This window comes from Trichechus manatus, unplaced genomic scaffold (genome assembly GCF_000243295.1).
Source record: "Trichechus manatus latirostris isolate Lorelei unplaced genomic scaffold, TriManLat1.0 scaffold00027, whole genome shotgun sequence".
NCBI lineage: Eukaryota > Metazoa > Chordata > Mammalia > Sirenia > Trichechidae > Trichechus > Trichechus manatus.
The window spans coordinates 584,164-603,299 of NW_004443963.1; the positions used below are offsets into that span (position 1 = coordinate 584,164).

Below are 19,136 nucleotides of genomic sequence, written 5' to 3' on the forward strand. Positions count from 1 at the left end.
AAAAAAAAAAAAAAAAAAAAAAAAACTTCCCTGTGCTTCTATAGTCCCCCACATTCCCACTTTATACCTGGGATATATTATTTGCTTGCAAAGAAACACCTTCATAGAAATACAATTTCACAATATCCCTTAAGTTTTTATCAGGGGTAGATAAAATAAATATAAAAATTCATTTGTGCTTTTTTATAAAATTGTTATCAAAGACACCACTCACTGCGATTTTCAATGCCCCTTCTTAAAAGATCTTCATATTAAAATCTCAAAGTTTAGTATTTGGAAAGACTAAAAAACCATTTTCTCTTCAAACAAACTAGTAATGTAATGCTTCTAATTTTTTAAAAAATGACTATTAAGTAGCTCATTATGCTGCTCCTCTTTTTGCCCTAGCCATGAGAACTCTAACAGCACTTTAGTGTTCAACTTCAGCACTTGCCCACAGCCTTAGTTTTCTGCACTATTAATTCTCCCACTGCCTCCCTTACCTGTACTTACTCAGGTTTTTGTCTCCTTTCTACCTTTGATACGGTAGTTTTAAAATTGTATTTTTTAAACTTTCTAAAAAGAGGTTTTATAACATCAAATACTTTTATATCATTATTAACTACAGCACTAATACACAGCTCCAAACAAAATAAGCACTATATAGATACAAACACATTTAATATATGTTTTCATATAGATACTATGTATATAAAATTCTGTCGTAAGATATCTAGATAAAGGAGATCCTTGGACTCAAAGTCATACAATCTACTTCACATAAAGAAAATACCAATGAACCATTCTGATTTTTTTAAAAACTACACGTAAAATAAGTTCTGTTTTTTTTTTTCTCCTGTTAACAGCATACCTGTGTAGGTTCAGGAGCCATACTCTTCCTTTGTTCTGTTGATTTTTCTATTGCTTCACTAAGAGATTTTGCATATTGTACCATGGCCTTCAACTGCGAATCCGTTAAAACCCATAATAAGTCATCCAATATTAGAACTAATTTTGTTGCTATGACATTGCAGTCCTTTAACTGTCAGGAAAAATCATTTATAAAATTAAACCAAGAAATTAAATTTACAACGCACTTGTATAAAAAAAGCTTAAAAAAATTTAACGGAATTAAATATGGGTCCTTCCTTCAACAAGTATTTACTTCATTCCTGTAACATGTGAGGAATAACTCCTAGTACTAGAGATACAGTGGGAAAAAGACCAATTCCTTGTACTATAACTGGTAGTAAGTTATACAGCACTTACATAAATAAGTACCATATAATTTAATTTTGCATTTATAGTTAATAAATCATATAATTTCCTTTATTAATCCACCTAATTCTAGTAGATAAAAGGAAATTAAGATTAATTACAAACTGAAATGCTATTTGAACCACATTTTACATTTCAGAATATCTGTGTTAAGTGCTATCCTCTAAAAAAATTTTTTTAAGTTTAAATCAGTATAGTTATTTGTATCTAGTGCTACAAAACATATTGTTAAGACTTTTAATTGAGACATGATTTTAAAAAAATTCATCATTTCCTCAATCAAGTTCATCACAAACCACAGTGGATGCTCAACTTCTGACAAATCCTTCACAGAAAATTATGAAATCCTTAAGTAACTATCTTTCCTATTTATCTAAATTACCAGTCATACCTTAATAACCTCCCAAGCTAATCATTTTGCTTATCAACAATGAAGGCTTTACTGTTTACCCCAAGCAAGACTCCATAGGAGAAATGAAAATTGTCTTAATTAATCAAGGCAATTAATGTTCAACAAATATTCAGCAACTGAGAAACATATTCATCAAATATAAAAATCTCTGAAAAATCTAGATACTAAATTGAGAAGACAGAGGAATGTTATAATTACAGTGGATTTCTACAAATATTGCTTGAAGCACTATATCCCCCTTTACTTTGAATTGTTGTAATATGCCACTGGTAGCATTCTAATCCAGCTCAGTGATGCAGTGGTTAAGAGCTCAACTGCTAAACAAAAGGTCAGCAGTTTGAATTCACCAGCTGCTGCTTGAAAACTCTATGGGGCAATTCCACTCTGACCTATAGGGTCATTATGAGTAGGAATCAACTCAGTGGCAAGGGGCTTGGTTTTTTTGGTTTGAGCATGCTAATCAAAGATCATGGAGATGGTGCAGGACTGGGCAACATTTTGTTCTGTTACATATATGGTTTCCATGAGTCAGAGCTGACTCAATGGCAGCTAACCACAATAAGCATGCCAACATCTCACCTAAGAATTATTTAAAATTTCCTGTCAATTCCAATAGTTACCACATAAATAAAAAGAGTAACCCTGTTACTTACTCTTCTTTTTAGCGTGACTCTGATTTTTGATTGATTGGTTATTAATCGAACAGGAGCACACAGAATTTCAAGATGCGAACTTTGAGTAGCATCTGCCTCTATTCGAATCATCTGCCAGTTAATTTCTTTAAATGTCAAAACCTAAAGAAAGCACAGAGTAGCTTCATTTATTTATGCAAAACAGAATGATAAAAATGTACATCTGTAAAAACAATAAGGGAAATAAAAATGAATCTCAACTAATTTTCATATGACACCCTAGATGTATTCACCATGCTTTTATTTTTTTTAAATGTATATTTACATAAAATTCAGTAATACATTTTCATAATTACATTTGTCATCTGCAAAGCTGATAATATTTTTATTCTAAGTAAGTAATTTAATTAATATAAAGTACAAGAGTATTTGAATGCGGTGACCGAGAATTTAAATAACATATTCCAGTTTTTTTAATTTAAAATTTAATTCTAAATGGCTGAGAAGGTAAAACAGAGCTCATTAATTCTATACACTGAAAGATTATAGTAAAAAAAATTAAAATATGCACATTTTATAATTAAATGATTAAGAATAATACGGAGAAAAGTATGGTTAAACAGCAAGAAGGATAAATTTAGTACTATGTGAATCTGGCAACTATAAGAAGTGATTATTTTAAATGTCCTGTTTATCACTGACTAAAACATTTTTGGAGCCCTGGTGGCGCAGTGGTTGAGCATTTGACTGCTAACCAAAAGGTCGGCAGTTCGAATCTAGCAGCCATTCCTTGGAAACCCTATGGGGCAGTTCTACTCTGTCCTGTAGGGTTGCTATGAGTCGGAATCGACTTGATGGCAACAGTTTTTTTTTCTTTGCGGGGGGGGGAGGGGGGGGCGGTGCTTAAAATATTTTTAAAGGATATAAAAAAAAAAGAAAAGAATCTTTACCTCTCCTCTCTGTGGATCTTGAATACGAGTAAATCTTAAATCTCCATGTTCCCAGTGTGCATTTACACTATATATCCGAAGCTGGGAAAGTTCAAAAGATGCGTTAAAGGCTTTTGCTCCAATTCGGATGACAATGGAATTTACAGAAACAGTAATACCCTCGACTACTTTTTCGGCAAAGCCATATTCACTGGAAAAACAAAGCAAAACAAAATATAATGCACTCAATTAAAAAAAAAAAAACATTAAAAGAGGAAAAATCACTTAATATTTTCACACAAATACCCATAATCTGGCATAATAGTGTAATAATAGTGTATATTTTTATTTAAAAAAGGACACAATTTTTGTTAAAACAATAATATAGTAGTCACATGTAAGTAATAAAAATGTTATTCTCAAAACGATAAACGATTGAAAAACTGTAGGTTACTCTCTAAACTATTAAAATCAAGTTGATTACTTTAAAAAAGCATTAGTCTAAACCACTAGTATCGATAAGTAATTAACAGAGCTAAATTCCCCATATAAAAAAGACTATACAGTCCAACTGGGATATATGCTGATAATTCAGGAATAAGTTAGAAAATTTTCACATCCTATACTTCAATTAAAAAATATTGAGTATCTACCATGGGAATGACGATGGGACATAAGGCAAGTCAAAATTTAGTTGCAGCATTAAAGGGTGTCATGATTGAACTGTGTTCCCCAAAAATGTGTGTCAACTTGGCTAGGCCATGATTCTCAGTTATCATGTGGTTGCCCACCATTTTGTGATGTGAGGTGCTTGATTATCTCATGTGTTGTAAATTCTAATTTCTATGATGTTAATGAGGCAGGATTAGAGGCAGTTATGTTAATGAAGCAAAACTCAATCTACAGGATTAGGGTGTATCTTGAGTCAATCTCTTTTGAGACATAAAAAAGAGAATCAAGCAGAGAGGAAAGGGACCTCGTGCCACCAAGAATGAAGAACCAGGAGGGGAGTGTGTCCTTTGGACCTGGGGAACCTGCGCTGAGAAGCTCTTAGACTAGGGGACGACTGATGACAAGGACCTTCCCCTAGAACTGACAGAGAGGGAAAGAGAAAGCCTTCCCCAGGAGCTGCCACCCTGAATTTGGACTTCTATCCTCCTAGACTGTGAGAGAACAAACTTCTGTTTGTTAAATACTGATGGTATTTCTGTTATAGCAGCACTAGATAATTAAGACAGAGGGCTTACAAGTTACTTGGGAAGGGAAAAAACACATATCCTAGCAACTATAACATGAAGTAGTCTGTAACTTAGTGCTTTAAAAAAGAACCAACCGTGTACTCGGTGAAGAGAGGAAGAAATTGCTTATAATTAGGGAGAAATACACCTAGTAAAGAAGGATGAACTTTCAACAGGGAGAGATGAGAAGCATGGGAAATCTTAGAATAGAGAATAACATAAGCAAAGGCAGAGAGAGGCAGTAAGGAGAAGTCACGTTTAGAGAATGATGAGTAGTGTAGTATGACTAGAATATAAACTATCAATATATTTTGGCAGGAAAGGTGGAGAAAGTTTTGCCCAATCGGGAGATTAATTCAATTATCATCAATATGCCCATTATTCCTAAATCACTGTCTCTGATAGAGATCTTTCGCTGAAATTTCAGACTGTAAAAACTTCAACTGTCCACCAGACCTCTGCAGCTGGCTGCCCTTCACACATTTCAAACCCAAAATGTCTAAAAGTGAACTAATCATCTTTACCCATCATTCACTAACCTTACCTACACCTGCTGCTGCTCATCTTAATTTACTATCTTAATGAACGAGTACTGTGCAATAAATTACTTAATACAGCCCTTCTGGCCATGGTCTCTGTGACTCACACACAAGGACTGAGTGGGACTATACAAATAAGGTATATGGAACTGGTGATGGTTGGAGTTATGTGTAAAATTGACTAGGCCATGATTGTAGGATTGTCCTCCATTTTATGTGCTGTGGATCCTGACCTCTACATGTTGATGACGCAGGATTGGTGTACAGTGTGTTTTGGGTCTCAGCCTTGCAGGATGGCGTGACTCAAGTCCCACCCTTTCTAAAGTTACGCCCTTTCCTGGGGTGTGGCCTGCATCTAAGAAATATGTCTGTGTCCTGGCGAGGCTCTTTCTCTCTGCATCTGGATCCTGTGTCTCGTTCATGATTGATTGACCTCTGGTTCCTGGGACTTGAACCAGAGGCCTGCTGTCTGACCTGCCAATTCTGGGATTCGCCAGCGTCTGCAGCCTTGTGAGCCAGCAGCCTGTGGTCTGAACTGCTGGTTTGGGTTCATCAGCCCCTGAACCCAGGTGGGTCGGGAGAAGCCTATATGTGACCCACGGATTTGGGACTTGCCAGCCTCCTCAACTGCGTGAGCCGTTTTCTTTATAGGGTTTGTGAGTTCTGTGAGACATTGCAGGGAATTAGGAAATGCAAAGACAGGAGGGAGTACTGAGGAGAGAGGGAGTAGCTGATGTGAGAGATGATGGAGTGGTACAGCAGTTTGGAAAGGCTGGACATTTGGGACAACGTTACCTTCGCCTCACAGGAACCAGCTTTGTGTGTGATCCTTATCATAGAAATTATTCATTTAATGAGTAAATTACTTAACCTTTCTAACCTTTTAAACCAAGTAATACTTTCGAGTTATTAAGTGGATTACATGAAATAATGTATATAAACCAAATAGTCCATTGCTTGACCTACGAGACTTTAGAAGACATAATTATTATTCATGATGACTAATACCAAACAAAACCAAACTCACTGCCATCGAATGGATTCCAACTCATAGCAACTGTATAGGACAAAGTAGAACTTCCCTGAAGGAGCAGCTGGTAGATTTCAACTGCTGATCTTTTGGTTAGCAGCTGAGGTCTTAACCACTGAGCCACCAAGGCTCCACATAATTCCTAATAGTAATATATTATTATTAATAAACAATTTAAAATCTCTGAGCCTCAATTCCCTCATTTATAAAATGGAAATAATACTTGCCTCAAAAGGGTGCTCTGGTCCTTAAGTGAAACGTTATGTGTAGTACCTTAAATAGTACTCAGCAGGCCTGAGGTAATTCTTTATAAAAAGAGGTGGTAGTCTACTGTGAGTTTAGAAAACTAAGAACTGAGGAGCAAGAACTCATCAATGTCTTAGGGAGCAGTTACTTTAATCCTAAGGACAAATATTGGTCATTTAGATAGATATATTCCCAGAGTAGGAAAGATATCTTTGTAATAATTATACTGGAACAACCTTTGGAACATCCAACCCTCTGTTCTAATTCTATGCACATGAAAAAAAAAATGTTACAGTCCATACTGGCGTACCTACTGTCAGAAGATGGCAGCCTGAATCAATGACTAAAGTCTACATTTTTCTGGTTACAGTGTCCATGGTAAATTAAAAAGCTGGAATTTTAGTTTACAAATAAGTGTTTCTAAGTTTGATTAATCTTCACATAGATCTTTATTTACTTCATGTGAAGTGATAAAATCATATTTCTGAATTTATGCTATGTTTACTAGACCATGAATGGGGCCCTGGTGGCGAAGTGGTTAAGAGCTCGGTGGCTAACCAAAAGGTCAGCAGTTCAAATCCAACAGCCGTTCCTTGGAAATCCTATGGGACAGTTCTACTTTGTCCTATAGGGTTGCTATGAGTTGGAATCCACTGATGACAACGGGTTTGGTTTTTGGGTTTTAGACCATTAATGTGGTTAAGAGCTTGGCTACTAACCAAAAGGTCAGCAGTTCGAATCCACCAGCCGCTTCTTGGAAACCCTATGGGGCAGTTCTACTCTGTCCTACAGGGTTGCTATGAGTTGGAATTGATCCAATGGCAATGGTTTGGATTTGGTTTTTTTAGACCATTAATCTGTGGAAGCACTGTCAGCCCACAGGAACTGCCTAAATAGCCAGTCTGTTAATTTCTCTCTATTTTCAAATTTTAGTTAGAAAATACATCAAATAGATGAGTGTTTCCCTAAGTTGTATGACTAGAAAGAGTCATGTAGGACATTTATTAAAAATACTTATTCCTGATCCCCATTCCAGACCTACTGAATCACAATTTTAAGAGAAAGGGGCCTAAAAGAATCTGTAGATTTAATAAGTACCCTAAATGATTGTTAACAATCAAGTGAGGCTGGAGAACACTGAAATAGATTAACTATACTGCCATTTCAAAATACAAAGATTATCATCATACGATTACAAAGCCAAAATTATAAAACTTATTGCCAGTATGAAAACATGAATTAGGGTGAATATTACCAACTATACTCTGCCCACATTGATAAAATGGCTCATCTCTGCCACACTTATAAAAATAACTTTCCTTAATACCAATTTCCCTGGTTTTCTTTTCCTCTTTCAATAATCTTAAAAGCATCTCTACTTCTTCTCCAATTCTTTTTGATTCTGTTGTTGTTAGGTGCCATGGAGTCAGTTCCAACTCATAGCAACCCTATGTAAAACAGAATGAAACACCGCCTGGTCCTGCGCCATCCTCATAATCGTTGTTATGCTTGAGCCCATCGTTGCAGCCACTGTGTCGATCCATCTCGTTGAGGGTCTTCCTCTTTTTCGCTGACCCTCTACTTTACCAAGTATGATGTCGTTATCCAGGAAGTGGCCCTCCTGATAACATGTCCAAAGCACGTGAGATGAAGTCTTGTCATCCTTGCTTCTAAGGAGTATTCTGGCTATACTTCTTCCAAGATAGATTTGTTTGTTCTTCGGGCAGTCCATGGTATATTCAATACTCTTTGCCAACACCACAATTCAAAGGCAAGAATTTTAGCCACTCTAAAGACCAAACGCTCCAATCCATGCTATCAAACCTGGAATCATAATCTAAACTTTAAAATCTCAAGTTGCTAGATAATAAATGAACTGCAAAGGAGTTCATCTGAAAGCTCTTTTTCCAGTCATTGTTACCTGTAGTCCAAATACAAATTGTACATCTGATAAATCTAGCATTCAGTCAATTTTTAGCAATGGAACGGATCACCTTAGATTCCCATACGGAAAGCCATTGATCAGACTGTAGGCATTCTCATAGAATACAGTAATACAAAGATGGTCCAATCTTTGTGAACGAGAAGGAGGGTGTGAGTGTGTGTATTCACCCTCAAGAGGAGTTTTACTGTTTTACACAGCACCTAAACCAAAAATCCCAAACCTGTTGCTGTGGAGTCGATTCTGACTCATAGCAACCCTATAGGACAGAGGAGAACTGCCCCATAGGGTTTCCAAGGAGCAGCTGGTGGACTGAACTGCCGATCTTTTGGTTAGCATTAGAACACATTAGATGTCCAGGTGTGCCATGCTGTGCCACTTGACGAGGCACCAGTCACATTAAAAACTACATGAACATTCTACTGTGAATAGTTGCACAATCCAAAAATAATGCAGAAATCTCGTTTTAAGGAAACGATTTATTGCATGCAAAAATAAACAGGCAATTTTATTTTTAAAGGACTATTCGAACTTTTCAAGAAGACTTTATGAAGCAGCTCCCGTGCTTCTACTTATTAGCATGTGATTTTTTATCTATCCTAATCCAGTCTGTGTATATTTACTGTGTAAAGTGAGAACATTTTATATTTAGTGAATCTTAGAGTAATCCAAAAGGTTTATAATTTATTAAGACATCAACTTAAGTCATAAGAGTCATAAAAGTTCTATCGATGCACAGAAAGTGATAATGCAAAAAAACTATTTAGAGGCTGATTTAAAGAATACCTAAGCTCTTCTGCTTCCATCTTCTGCTGCTACACTGCCTTTGGCTAATTGATACCATTTAAGAGCATGAAAAGCAAGATGCACAAGAGAAGCTAAAAATCAAATCCGCTATTTTTGCAACTTGTAAAAAACTAAAATTGTAAAATATTTAATGGGACCTGAATCTATTGCCTGGAAACAACTTCTGAAACTTGAGCTGAAACTATCCCATGAAGTCATCTTTAAACTAAACAACGACTTAGCTCAATAAATAATGTCTGTCTTCAGCACTGCACCCTACTAAAGAATTACCGATTTGAGACTGAAGTGATTAACAGTAACTCTAAAGTACAGATGAGAACTTTAAGAGGCACAAAGTAATGGTAGTGAAACAATACGGGCAGAAATAGTGACAATGGTGACAAAATGTGAAGAATCTAACTACTGTTAATGAACTGTACATGTAAAAATTGGTAAACAGGTGTATGTTTTGTTGTGTATATTTTCACCAAAAATTAAAAAAAAAAATAGAGCAGGTCAGCAAACTACAGGCCATGACCAAATCCACTCACCACCTGTTTTTATACATAAAGTTTTATTGGAAGTTAGTTATATCCATTTGTTTACTTATTATCTATTCCATTGCACACTTCAAGAACAGAGCTGAACAACTGTGACAGAGATCCAATGGCTTGCAAAGCCTAAACTGTTTATTATCTGGGCCTTTACAGAATAAGTTTGTTGGCCCTGACCTACAGACACAAGAAGGTACTGTGTATCTAGGAAATAGGGAGTAGTTTGTGACATACTGTTTATGTGGGAGAGGGCAATAAATGAAGACAAACAGTTGGCAGGAGCCAGATGTGAAGCGTCTCATAGGTCAGGCAGAGGGTTTATGTACAAGAATGTATGTCAGGTACTTGGATGCACTGCAAAGAAAGATCAGAGAGAAGAGAGACTGGAGGCTGGAAGGACATCATGTTTCTCAGTCGTTCTTGCAGTAAGTGTGTTGGATTGATGTGTTTCACTTCCAGTTTCACTTCCAGGCCTGAATCATAAAAAACTCCTATAGGTCATCCTCTCTCTCTTTTCCCATTTGCTAGCTGGGGTCAAAACCTAGGGCTACCTCGGAGGCTCCATGTTGAAGGTGGCAGAAGCCATGATCATCTGGAGAGAGGTTTAACCCCTTAGCCCCCACTCTCAGCTACATATTGACTTTATGTGAGAAATAAACCTCTGCTTTGTTATATTAAAAAAAAAAAAATTTTTTTTTTTTTAAATGGGAGAAATGACTGAAAAGAGAGAGCCTTTGAGGTTAGGGGATTTTCTTTATGTCCTATTAATGCAGATAACAGAGCAGACTACAGATCTGTCACTCCTACAGATCAATGGAAATAGCTTACCTTTGTCCTGAAGCAGTTGCAATGGGTGATGGGCCATTAGGGGCTCGTGGTTCTTCACATGTACTCATTTCCATTATTACTTTATCCAGGGACTAATAAAAATACATTAAAAATATAAACAATTAGATATCTTTATCTATGTTATGAAAATATTACTTACGATTATTTTCTGTTTCATTTCTTTAGAAGCAAATTAAACAGCAAGTGAACAGAGTCATTTTAAGTATTTCTCTAAAGGTCTAAAAAACAAACACCAAAAAAGAAAATAATGTGCTCTGTCCTTTCTCAAAGCACTTTCTATCTGATAGAAAAGCTGTGTACAACACATGAGTATGAAAGAAAAAAAACTGTAAGAAGTAGCCATGTAAGGCTTGGGAATCATCAGATTTTAGGGAAGTGCAATCTTTAATCCCAGAACAAATTATATTATTAACTGATAAATAAAGATTATATATTAATAGATAAGACTGAACAGTTCCCAAAAAGCTTATCCCAATTTAAGTCCTGAGATGAGACATCACTATGAAAAATATTAAATAGGCAGGAAATATGACAAAATAAATACTCACATAATCGAAAAAGTTCTTTCTCAGGGGAACATTTTTTTCTTGAAGAAAGACCTAAACTCCTTAAGTAGCTGTTATGGATTTAACTGTATTCCCCAAAATAAGTGTTGGAATCCTAACCCCTATATCTATGGATATAATCCTGCTTGGAAATAGGGTTTTGTTGTGCTAATTAAATCATACCCAAGTAGGGTGGGTTCTACACCTAATCACTTCAGAGTTATAAATAGAACAAATTACACCTACTCCTCATTTACTATCTCGTTATCCAATATTTTGCATTTATGACAATAGTAAAAAAACTATAAAATCAAAAGTAAAAAATTTATCTGATTATTTTGCACATTAACAACATACATTTGGCAGTAACAAACGCCGAGGTGTGAGGTGAGAGTAACACTGGCTGTGATGGTTAAGATAGTTATGTGTCAACTTGGCTGGGTCATGATTCTCAGTGGTCTGGCAGTTATAAAATGATGTAACTTGGCAATTATGTAATGATGCAATTTGGCAGTTACGTAATGATGTAGTCGTCCTCCATTTCTGTGACCTGATATGGTCATCCTCCATTTTCACATAACCCAGATTTTCGCACAATGCCGATTCTGCATAACGACCTGGTCTTTGGAACCTAACCATGTCAACAAGTGAGGAGTGGGTACAGAGACAGACAGACAGACAGACAGACAGACAGACACACAGACACACAGACAGACACACAGACACACACATGGGGAGGTACTATGTGAGGATCATTAAGAAACCAAGGAACACCTGGGGCGACTGACAAGGAAGAAATCGACACAGCTAAGACCCTGATTTGGACTTTTAGCCTACAGAACTATGAGAAAATAAATTTCTGTTCTTTAAAGCCACTCACTTGTGGTATTTGTCTTAAGGTAGCACTAGGTAACTAAGATAGTAGCTAGTACTAACACAACTCCAGTTATTCTCATTCCTGACTTTATTTATAGCATTTATTATTGTCTGCAACTATTTTATCTGTTTATTTATTCACTGTCAGTCTCCTTAGTTAAAATATAAAAACATAAATTCCCTCATGGCACAGAGCAGGTGCTCAACAAATTTTTGTGGAAGGAATAAATAAATAAATGAACAAGTGATCAATTTTATTCAATTTTCCTTAAAAAGCAAAGCATATTAAAGGACACATTATATAATTTACTAAATCAGTAGAGCAGAGAAGTCTGGATCAAATGTTATTAAAAAGAAAGAACCCCATGGTAAAGAGTTAAATGATGCAATAAAATATAACCAACTTAGAACATACTCTTCTAGTCCTGAAAAACTTTAAAGACTCTCCCATTTTAAAGTTCAAACTCGTCACTTAAGAACTAAGAAATCTAAGTCCCATCAAAATAAAATGAAAAATAATTAGTGGAAAGGCCAAGAAAATATAGTAGTTAGATATTATGTATATATAAATGTTTATTTCTTGAGCTATTTCAAAACTCACCAAAGCGATGGGATGTGTTTTCAGTTTAGTCCATGGGATCTAGGAAAAAAAAATTCTTTAAAATCAATCATTAAAAAAAAAATGTAAAACTGAATCAACACTGATGTTCTCTTTATATAGTGATGATGGTGTTTCTGTTAGTTGCTGCCAAGTCGATTCCAACTCATGTCAACCCCATAAATGTAGAGAGGTACTGCCCCATATGGTTTTCAAGGCTGTTACTTTTTGGAAGCAGGTTGCCAGGCTTGTCTTCCAAGGTGTGTCTAGGTGGGTTCACACCAATCTTTTGGCTAGTAATCCAGTGCTTAACCATTTGTGGCACCTAGAAACTGCTCCATATAGTTTCCTAGGCTGTAATTTCAAGGGAACAGATCACCAGGTCTTTTCTCCTGTGAAGCCACTGGTAGGTTTGAACAGCCATTAGCAGCTGAGCGCGTAACCACTGCACCACCAGGGCTCTTTTATATAGTGCTAGACATACCAAATTATATGATAACTGTTTTTCTTAAATTGCAAAATAGTAAAATGAGCACTTCATTCATATTTTTGAAATCGATGCACCTGTTCTCTAAAAAAATATTACTAGTTGCATTTTCTTAGCCATCCTTTCAAATAGGAACTACCAAAAAAAAAAAAAACAAAAAAAACAAACCGCACCTGTTCTCTAAAAGAATATTACTAGTTGCATTTTCTTAGCCATCCTTTCAAATAGGAAATACCAAAAAAAACAAACCAAACTCATTGTCGTCGAGTCAATTCCAACTCATAGCGACCCTACAGGACAGAGCAGAACTGCACCATACAGTTTCCAAGGAGTGCCTGGTGGATTCAAACTGCCGACATTTTGTTTAGCAGCTGTAGCTCTCAACCATTACGCCACCAGCGTTTCCAATAGAAACTACAGATTCCTTTAAATATCTTTGTTCCCCAATCTTCGAATCATTTTAAATCCGCAATTTAAATTAAGACTTCCCAGAAAAGCATTATCAGCATTCTACTGACTTAACAATTTGTTTCATCCTATAATTCTGATCAATCTTTTTGCATAAACACAAATACAAAAATGAGGCCATTAATGTAAAATGTAGGCAACATCAAATATATCATAATCAAACATACCCAGCACTAAAAACGTCACGTCTTTGTAGACGTGTGGGTTCATGGTGGATAGGACAAGAATTAAAAATGACCTTCCCTAAGGCAATCTACTTATCTTGCCATCAAAGGTATAGGTATCTTTTCACATTCTTTTCTTTGGAGTCCAAATTTTAATTTTTTTTTCAAATTTTATGAAACAAATTAGCATGCAGTATTTCTAATGAATATACTCTCAAACTAAACCTGGTTTATAAGGGCAAGAAGTAATACAAACCAACATATTATTACAGACAAAAATAAACAGGAATAATATGTTATAATATTTAAGAATAATAATAATAAGGAGAAGAAATAATATGAAGAATCCAAGAATTCTTCCCTTTACCTGAATCTAACAAGATTCCTAAATGAGGCTTTGAGAGATCACATGAAGTTGAAAAATTATCAAACAGCTCTGAGTAGAACTGATTCACACCTCAAATGAAATAAAAGTCATTAGAGTAAATGAAAAATAGGAAATTTAAAAAATCCTCAAAATGAGGAAGAAAAAAAAGGGATAAAATTCCAAATAAAAGTATAATGTGCAAAGTTAGAAATAACTTATCAGTTCTTATGTCTTCATTTGAAATAGTGTTTATTCACAACAAAATTTAAGATGTCCCGTTTGACAATAAACCCAACGAAAAACACTATCTGTGAAAATATGCCAAGCTGACCAATGGTACTATTATTAATAAGTTAATTAATAAATAGCAATTTTATTTAAATTTTAATGAAATGAAATTTAAATTTAACAAATTAATAACAAACATAGGACTTAACAATTAAGATCTAAGGCACACACTCATGCAACCACTTATGCAAAGGTATTCCTTCCAAATGATATTAATAAAAATGTTTCTTTAGAAAATCATCTAAAACAAAATATTTATTTTGAAAAATAGGGATAAAATGAAAACAGAAAAGGTCTTCCACAGATTTTCCAAAGGTCTTCAAAGTCTCACCCTAATGGACGCTTTGTTACAAAAAACTTTGTTGATGGCAAGCCATGTTGGCAAATCCAACATATTCTGGAGCACTTCTTCATCCAACTCCAAATTCTTCAGTTCACCTTCTCCTTTTAGGGTACTCAGATTTATCTTGTCAGGAGATAAATTTTTGGTAAATCTGAAAGAGAATATACATTGACATTAGTTTTAGTGTCAAATATTGTACCCCAGATTCATTCCTGTAATAAAAACCCACTGCTGTCAAGTTAATTTCAACTCATAGAGACCCTACAGGACAGAGAACTGCCCTACAGAGTTTTCAAGGCTGTAAATCTTTACAGAAGCAGACTGTCACATCTTTCTCCCATGGAGAGGCTGGTAAGTTGGAACCGATGACCTTTTGGTTAGCAGCTGAGCACTTTAACCGCTGCGCCTCCAGGGCTCCTTCAACCTTGCAATACAGAGTATTAAAAATAGCATTCAAACTATTTCAAATATGTGACAGGCTCTGTTTTAATCCCTGTTTTTCAATGTGTTCTGTTATTTTTGTTTGTTTTTGATCTCTCTTGTTCATAGTTCTCTTACACACAGCCTATAATTTTTTGGCACACATTTGAATATCATATTCCCATATACAATCAAGCTCTGGTTCTTACTGCCTTTTAAACTTGATGAACATTTAGTGGGTATTCACTATTTTCCAGGCACTGAGGATGGTTGAAAGCCATTGCATTTTGTTCACTTCACTAGATGCAACATCACACAAATAGACACATCCTATTCTACTACTCAAACTACAAAGAAGGTTAAGAAGTGAGGCGACCCTTTAGCAGCAGCAGCCATTTATCATTCCAAGAATGTCAATCAAAGCACATCAGTATTTCTAAGAATCATCCAGTGACTCTCTGCTTTAGAAACTGATGCAAATCATTCAAAGAATAAATTACGGTACACGTATCTTGTTTTAACAGGTATCTGTGGAAGAGGATTATGCCAATTCCATTTAGGAGCTGATTTTGGTGTTTTCTAGAAAACACTAATTATTCAAAATGCTGAACTAGCTGTATAAATGCTATTTATAGTTCCTATGGGAGTTAATATGACTGAAGCATAAATTGCTTAATGAAAGTGCCAAAAATCACAAAGGAGACTGAACCCTGACAGCGTTAAAGAACTGAGATTCTCTATAATGACTTAAAAATTCTTAAACTTAAGGAAAAGACTGAAAAAATTTAATAATAGTTAACATAAATGTATATATTTTTTTTAAGGGTTTACTATATACCAGGCTGTTTACATGCATGAATTACTACTTCATCTAATTTCCATGATAACCTGTTAAGGGAAAATACTATTTTTAAGCTCACTTTTTATTTATTTATTTAAAAAAAATTTTTTTTTTCTTATACTTTAGATGAAGGTTTACAGAACAAATAGTTTCTCACTGAACAGTCGGTACACATACTGTTTTATGGCACTGGTTAACAACCCCACAACATGTCGACACTCTCCCTCCTCGACCTTGGAGGACCTTTTCTTATTGGTGAAAATATACATAGCCCAAGATACACCATTTCAAAAATTTCTACATGTACACTTCAGTGATATTGATTACATTGTTCCAGTTGTGCTATTCTCACTATCCTTTTCCAAATTACTCCATGACCATTATTTTACACTCACTACCCCCTAGGCTTCCCATCAAACTTTTTGAGTGGCTGTTGTCAATTTGATCTCACACAGGTAATTTTTTTTTTTTTGTACTTTAGATGAAGGTTTACAGAGCAAATAGTTTCTCATTAAACAGTTAGTACACATATTGCCCTATGACAATGGTTAACAACTCCATGACATGTCAAAACTGTCCACTCTCAAACCTGGGTTCCCTATCACCAGCTTTGCTGCCCCTCTTGCCTTCTAGTCCTTGTCCCTAGACTGCTGTGCCTCATTAGTCCCATTTTCTTTTATGGGGCTGTCCAATCCCCGGCTGAACAGTGAACCTTGGGAGTGACTTTAAGCTCACTTTTTAGATGAACAAACATAAAGAGAAACTTATCTGTCTAATGTCACAACTAATAATAATAATGCTCATTATTATTTATGAGCCCTGGTGGCACAGTGGTTAAGCACTCAGCTACTAACCAAAACGTCGGCGGTTCAAACCCAGCAGCCACTCCATGGAAGAAAGATGTCACAGTCTGCTTCCCTAAAGATTACAGCCTTGAAAACCCTATGGGGCAGTTCTACTCTGTCCTATAGGGTTGCTATGAGTCAGGCATCAACTCAATGGCAATGGGTTTTACTTTAAAGTAACTTCATATACATTACTTTATTTAATTCGCAAAACAACTCTAAAAATTGAAAAATTGCTAACTTTACCCAGCAAGTACTTCTTCAAAAGTTAAGCTAGTGACAAAATTAACTGTTGACTAACAAAAGAGTCATTAACCAATATTCTATGTTTCTTTAAAGATAACCAGTTGCCATCAAGTCAATTTCAACTCATGGAGATCCCATGCGTGTCAGAGTAGAACTGTGCTTCACGGCGTTTTTAATGGATGATTTTTGGGGAAGTAGATCACAAAGCCTTTCTTCTGAGGCACCTCTGGGTGGATTTAAACCTCCAACCTTCCAGTTAGCAGCTGAGTATATTAACTATTTGTACCACTTAGGGAATCTAGCTAAAGATTAAAGCACCTAGCTGTACTGGGTTGGCCTGGGTGATAATAAACAGTTAAGCACCTGAACACTAGTCGAAAAGCTCGTGGTTCAAACCCAGCCTGAGGCGCCTCGGAAGACAGTCCTGACGATCTGCTTCCCAAAGGTCGTAGCCTTGAAAACTCTATAGAGTAGTTCCACTCTGCACACATGGGGTCACCATGAGTCAGAATCAACTCAACAGCAACTAACAACAACATGTCAACAAGAATACCAATCAATACATGCATGCTTCTCCATGGATTCCAAACCAGATTTTCTTGTACCACATTTTATCTGGACTTATATCTTCTCAGAGTATCAACTGAGAAATACAAAGTTCATACTGAACCTAAAGTATATCACCAATGATGCTACACTGCATTATACTCACCACTAATGTTTGACACGCTATCATTCCTAATCAAAGATAAGCAAAAAATAACCCGCCACTTCCTCAAGACAGCATATTAGAGCTAGAAGGGAGCATTCAATAAGTATTTAAGGATTTGCTTCCCAGACACATACACTGGCAAGCAGAACACTGAACATCCCTGCCCTGTGGAGTTTTCAGTTTAGTTACATTAGTAGTACTTACATACATATCAAGAAATATGTTACCAATTATATAAAGAAATGCTTTTATATATGATTTCAATTACTTAGAAAATGCAATACAAAATCTTAAATATCAAGACTGACTACCTATAGTTGGTTTGATTTTAGATTTATTTCTTCACCTTTATACTTTTCTGTATGTTTAAGTGACAAGGAACATATGTCATTTTTATACAGAAAAGTCCAACAGAAACCCAAACGACAGGCCTGGCAAGAGTGAAAGTGAAAGTTTTTAAAAAAAAAGAGATTAAAAAATGTCATTCACAAGAAAATTCTATTTTCAATTTAGCTCATACCAAAAGGACGTTTGCAAAGGGCATGGGTCTTCATCAATGTCCATGAAAGCAGTAGTCAAGAAATCAAATGACGTAAAGCACTGAGCAAATCTGCTGCAAGAGACCTCTTTCAAGTGTTCAAAAGCAAAGATGTCACTTTGAGGACTAAGGTATTTTCAATCACTTCATATGCATGTGAAAGCTGGACAATGAATAAGGAAGACCGAAGAACTGATGCCTTTGAATTACGGTGGTGGCGAAGAATGTTGAATAAACCATTGACTGCAAAAAGAATGAACAAATCTGTCTTGCAAGAAGTACAGCCAAAATACTCATTAGAAGCAAGGACGGCAAAATGTCATCTCACATACTTTGGACGTGGAGCAGGAGGAACCAGTCCCTGGAGAAGGACACCATGCCTGGTAAAGTAAAGGGTCAGCAAAAAAGAGGAAGACCCTCAACAAGATAGACTGACACAGTGGCTTCAACAATGGGCTCAAACATATTGTGAGGATGACTGTGAGGACGGCGCAGGACCGGGCAGTGTTTCATTGTGTTGTACATAGGGTCGCTATGAGTTGGAACCAACTCAACAGCACCTAACAACAATATGGGTCTTAAAGTCAGACACAAACAGGTTGAAATTTTTATTTAGCCACTCACTGTCTGTATCACCTCTCTGATCCTCAATTAACTTATCTATAAAATGGGGGAAATAGGTAATATGTAAAGCATTTGTTACAAAACAGGTATTGAGTTTTCTTTTTCCTTTTCCCTTTCTATTTAAATGATGAATGCATTTATTATGGTTTTAACAGAACAACATCAAAAAATCATGCTTTATCCATATAAGATTTTAAAATGGCCAAGCTACGAGCTAGTCTTAAAAGCATCTTATATGGTCTCATCCCTTCGGGAGCAAGGGAGAGTGAAGAGAACAGGATACAAGGAAAAGATTAGTCCAAAGGACTAATGGACCACAGCTACCAAGGCCTCCACCAGACTGAGTCCAGTACAGCTAGA

At 35.9% G+C, this 19,136-nt stretch overlaps 1 protein-coding gene across 1 annotated transcript in view; it reads right to left on the reverse strand.

Moving 5' to 3' along the window:
* The window catches only part of BLTP3B (bridge-like lipid transfer protein family member 3B), a 129,204-nt gene that overhangs the window by 71,550 nt on the left and 38,518 nt on the right, over nt 1-19,136 (reverse strand). Inside the window, 6 exon segments of the mRNA XM_004374006.3 lie at nt 851-1,021; nt 2,323-2,463; nt 3,252-3,441; nt 10,394-10,485; nt 12,437-12,475; nt 14,539-14,701. Coding sequence (XP_004374063.3) covers nt 851-1,021; nt 2,323-2,463; nt 3,252-3,441; nt 10,394-10,485; nt 12,437-12,475; nt 14,539-14,701 — 796 coding nt within the window.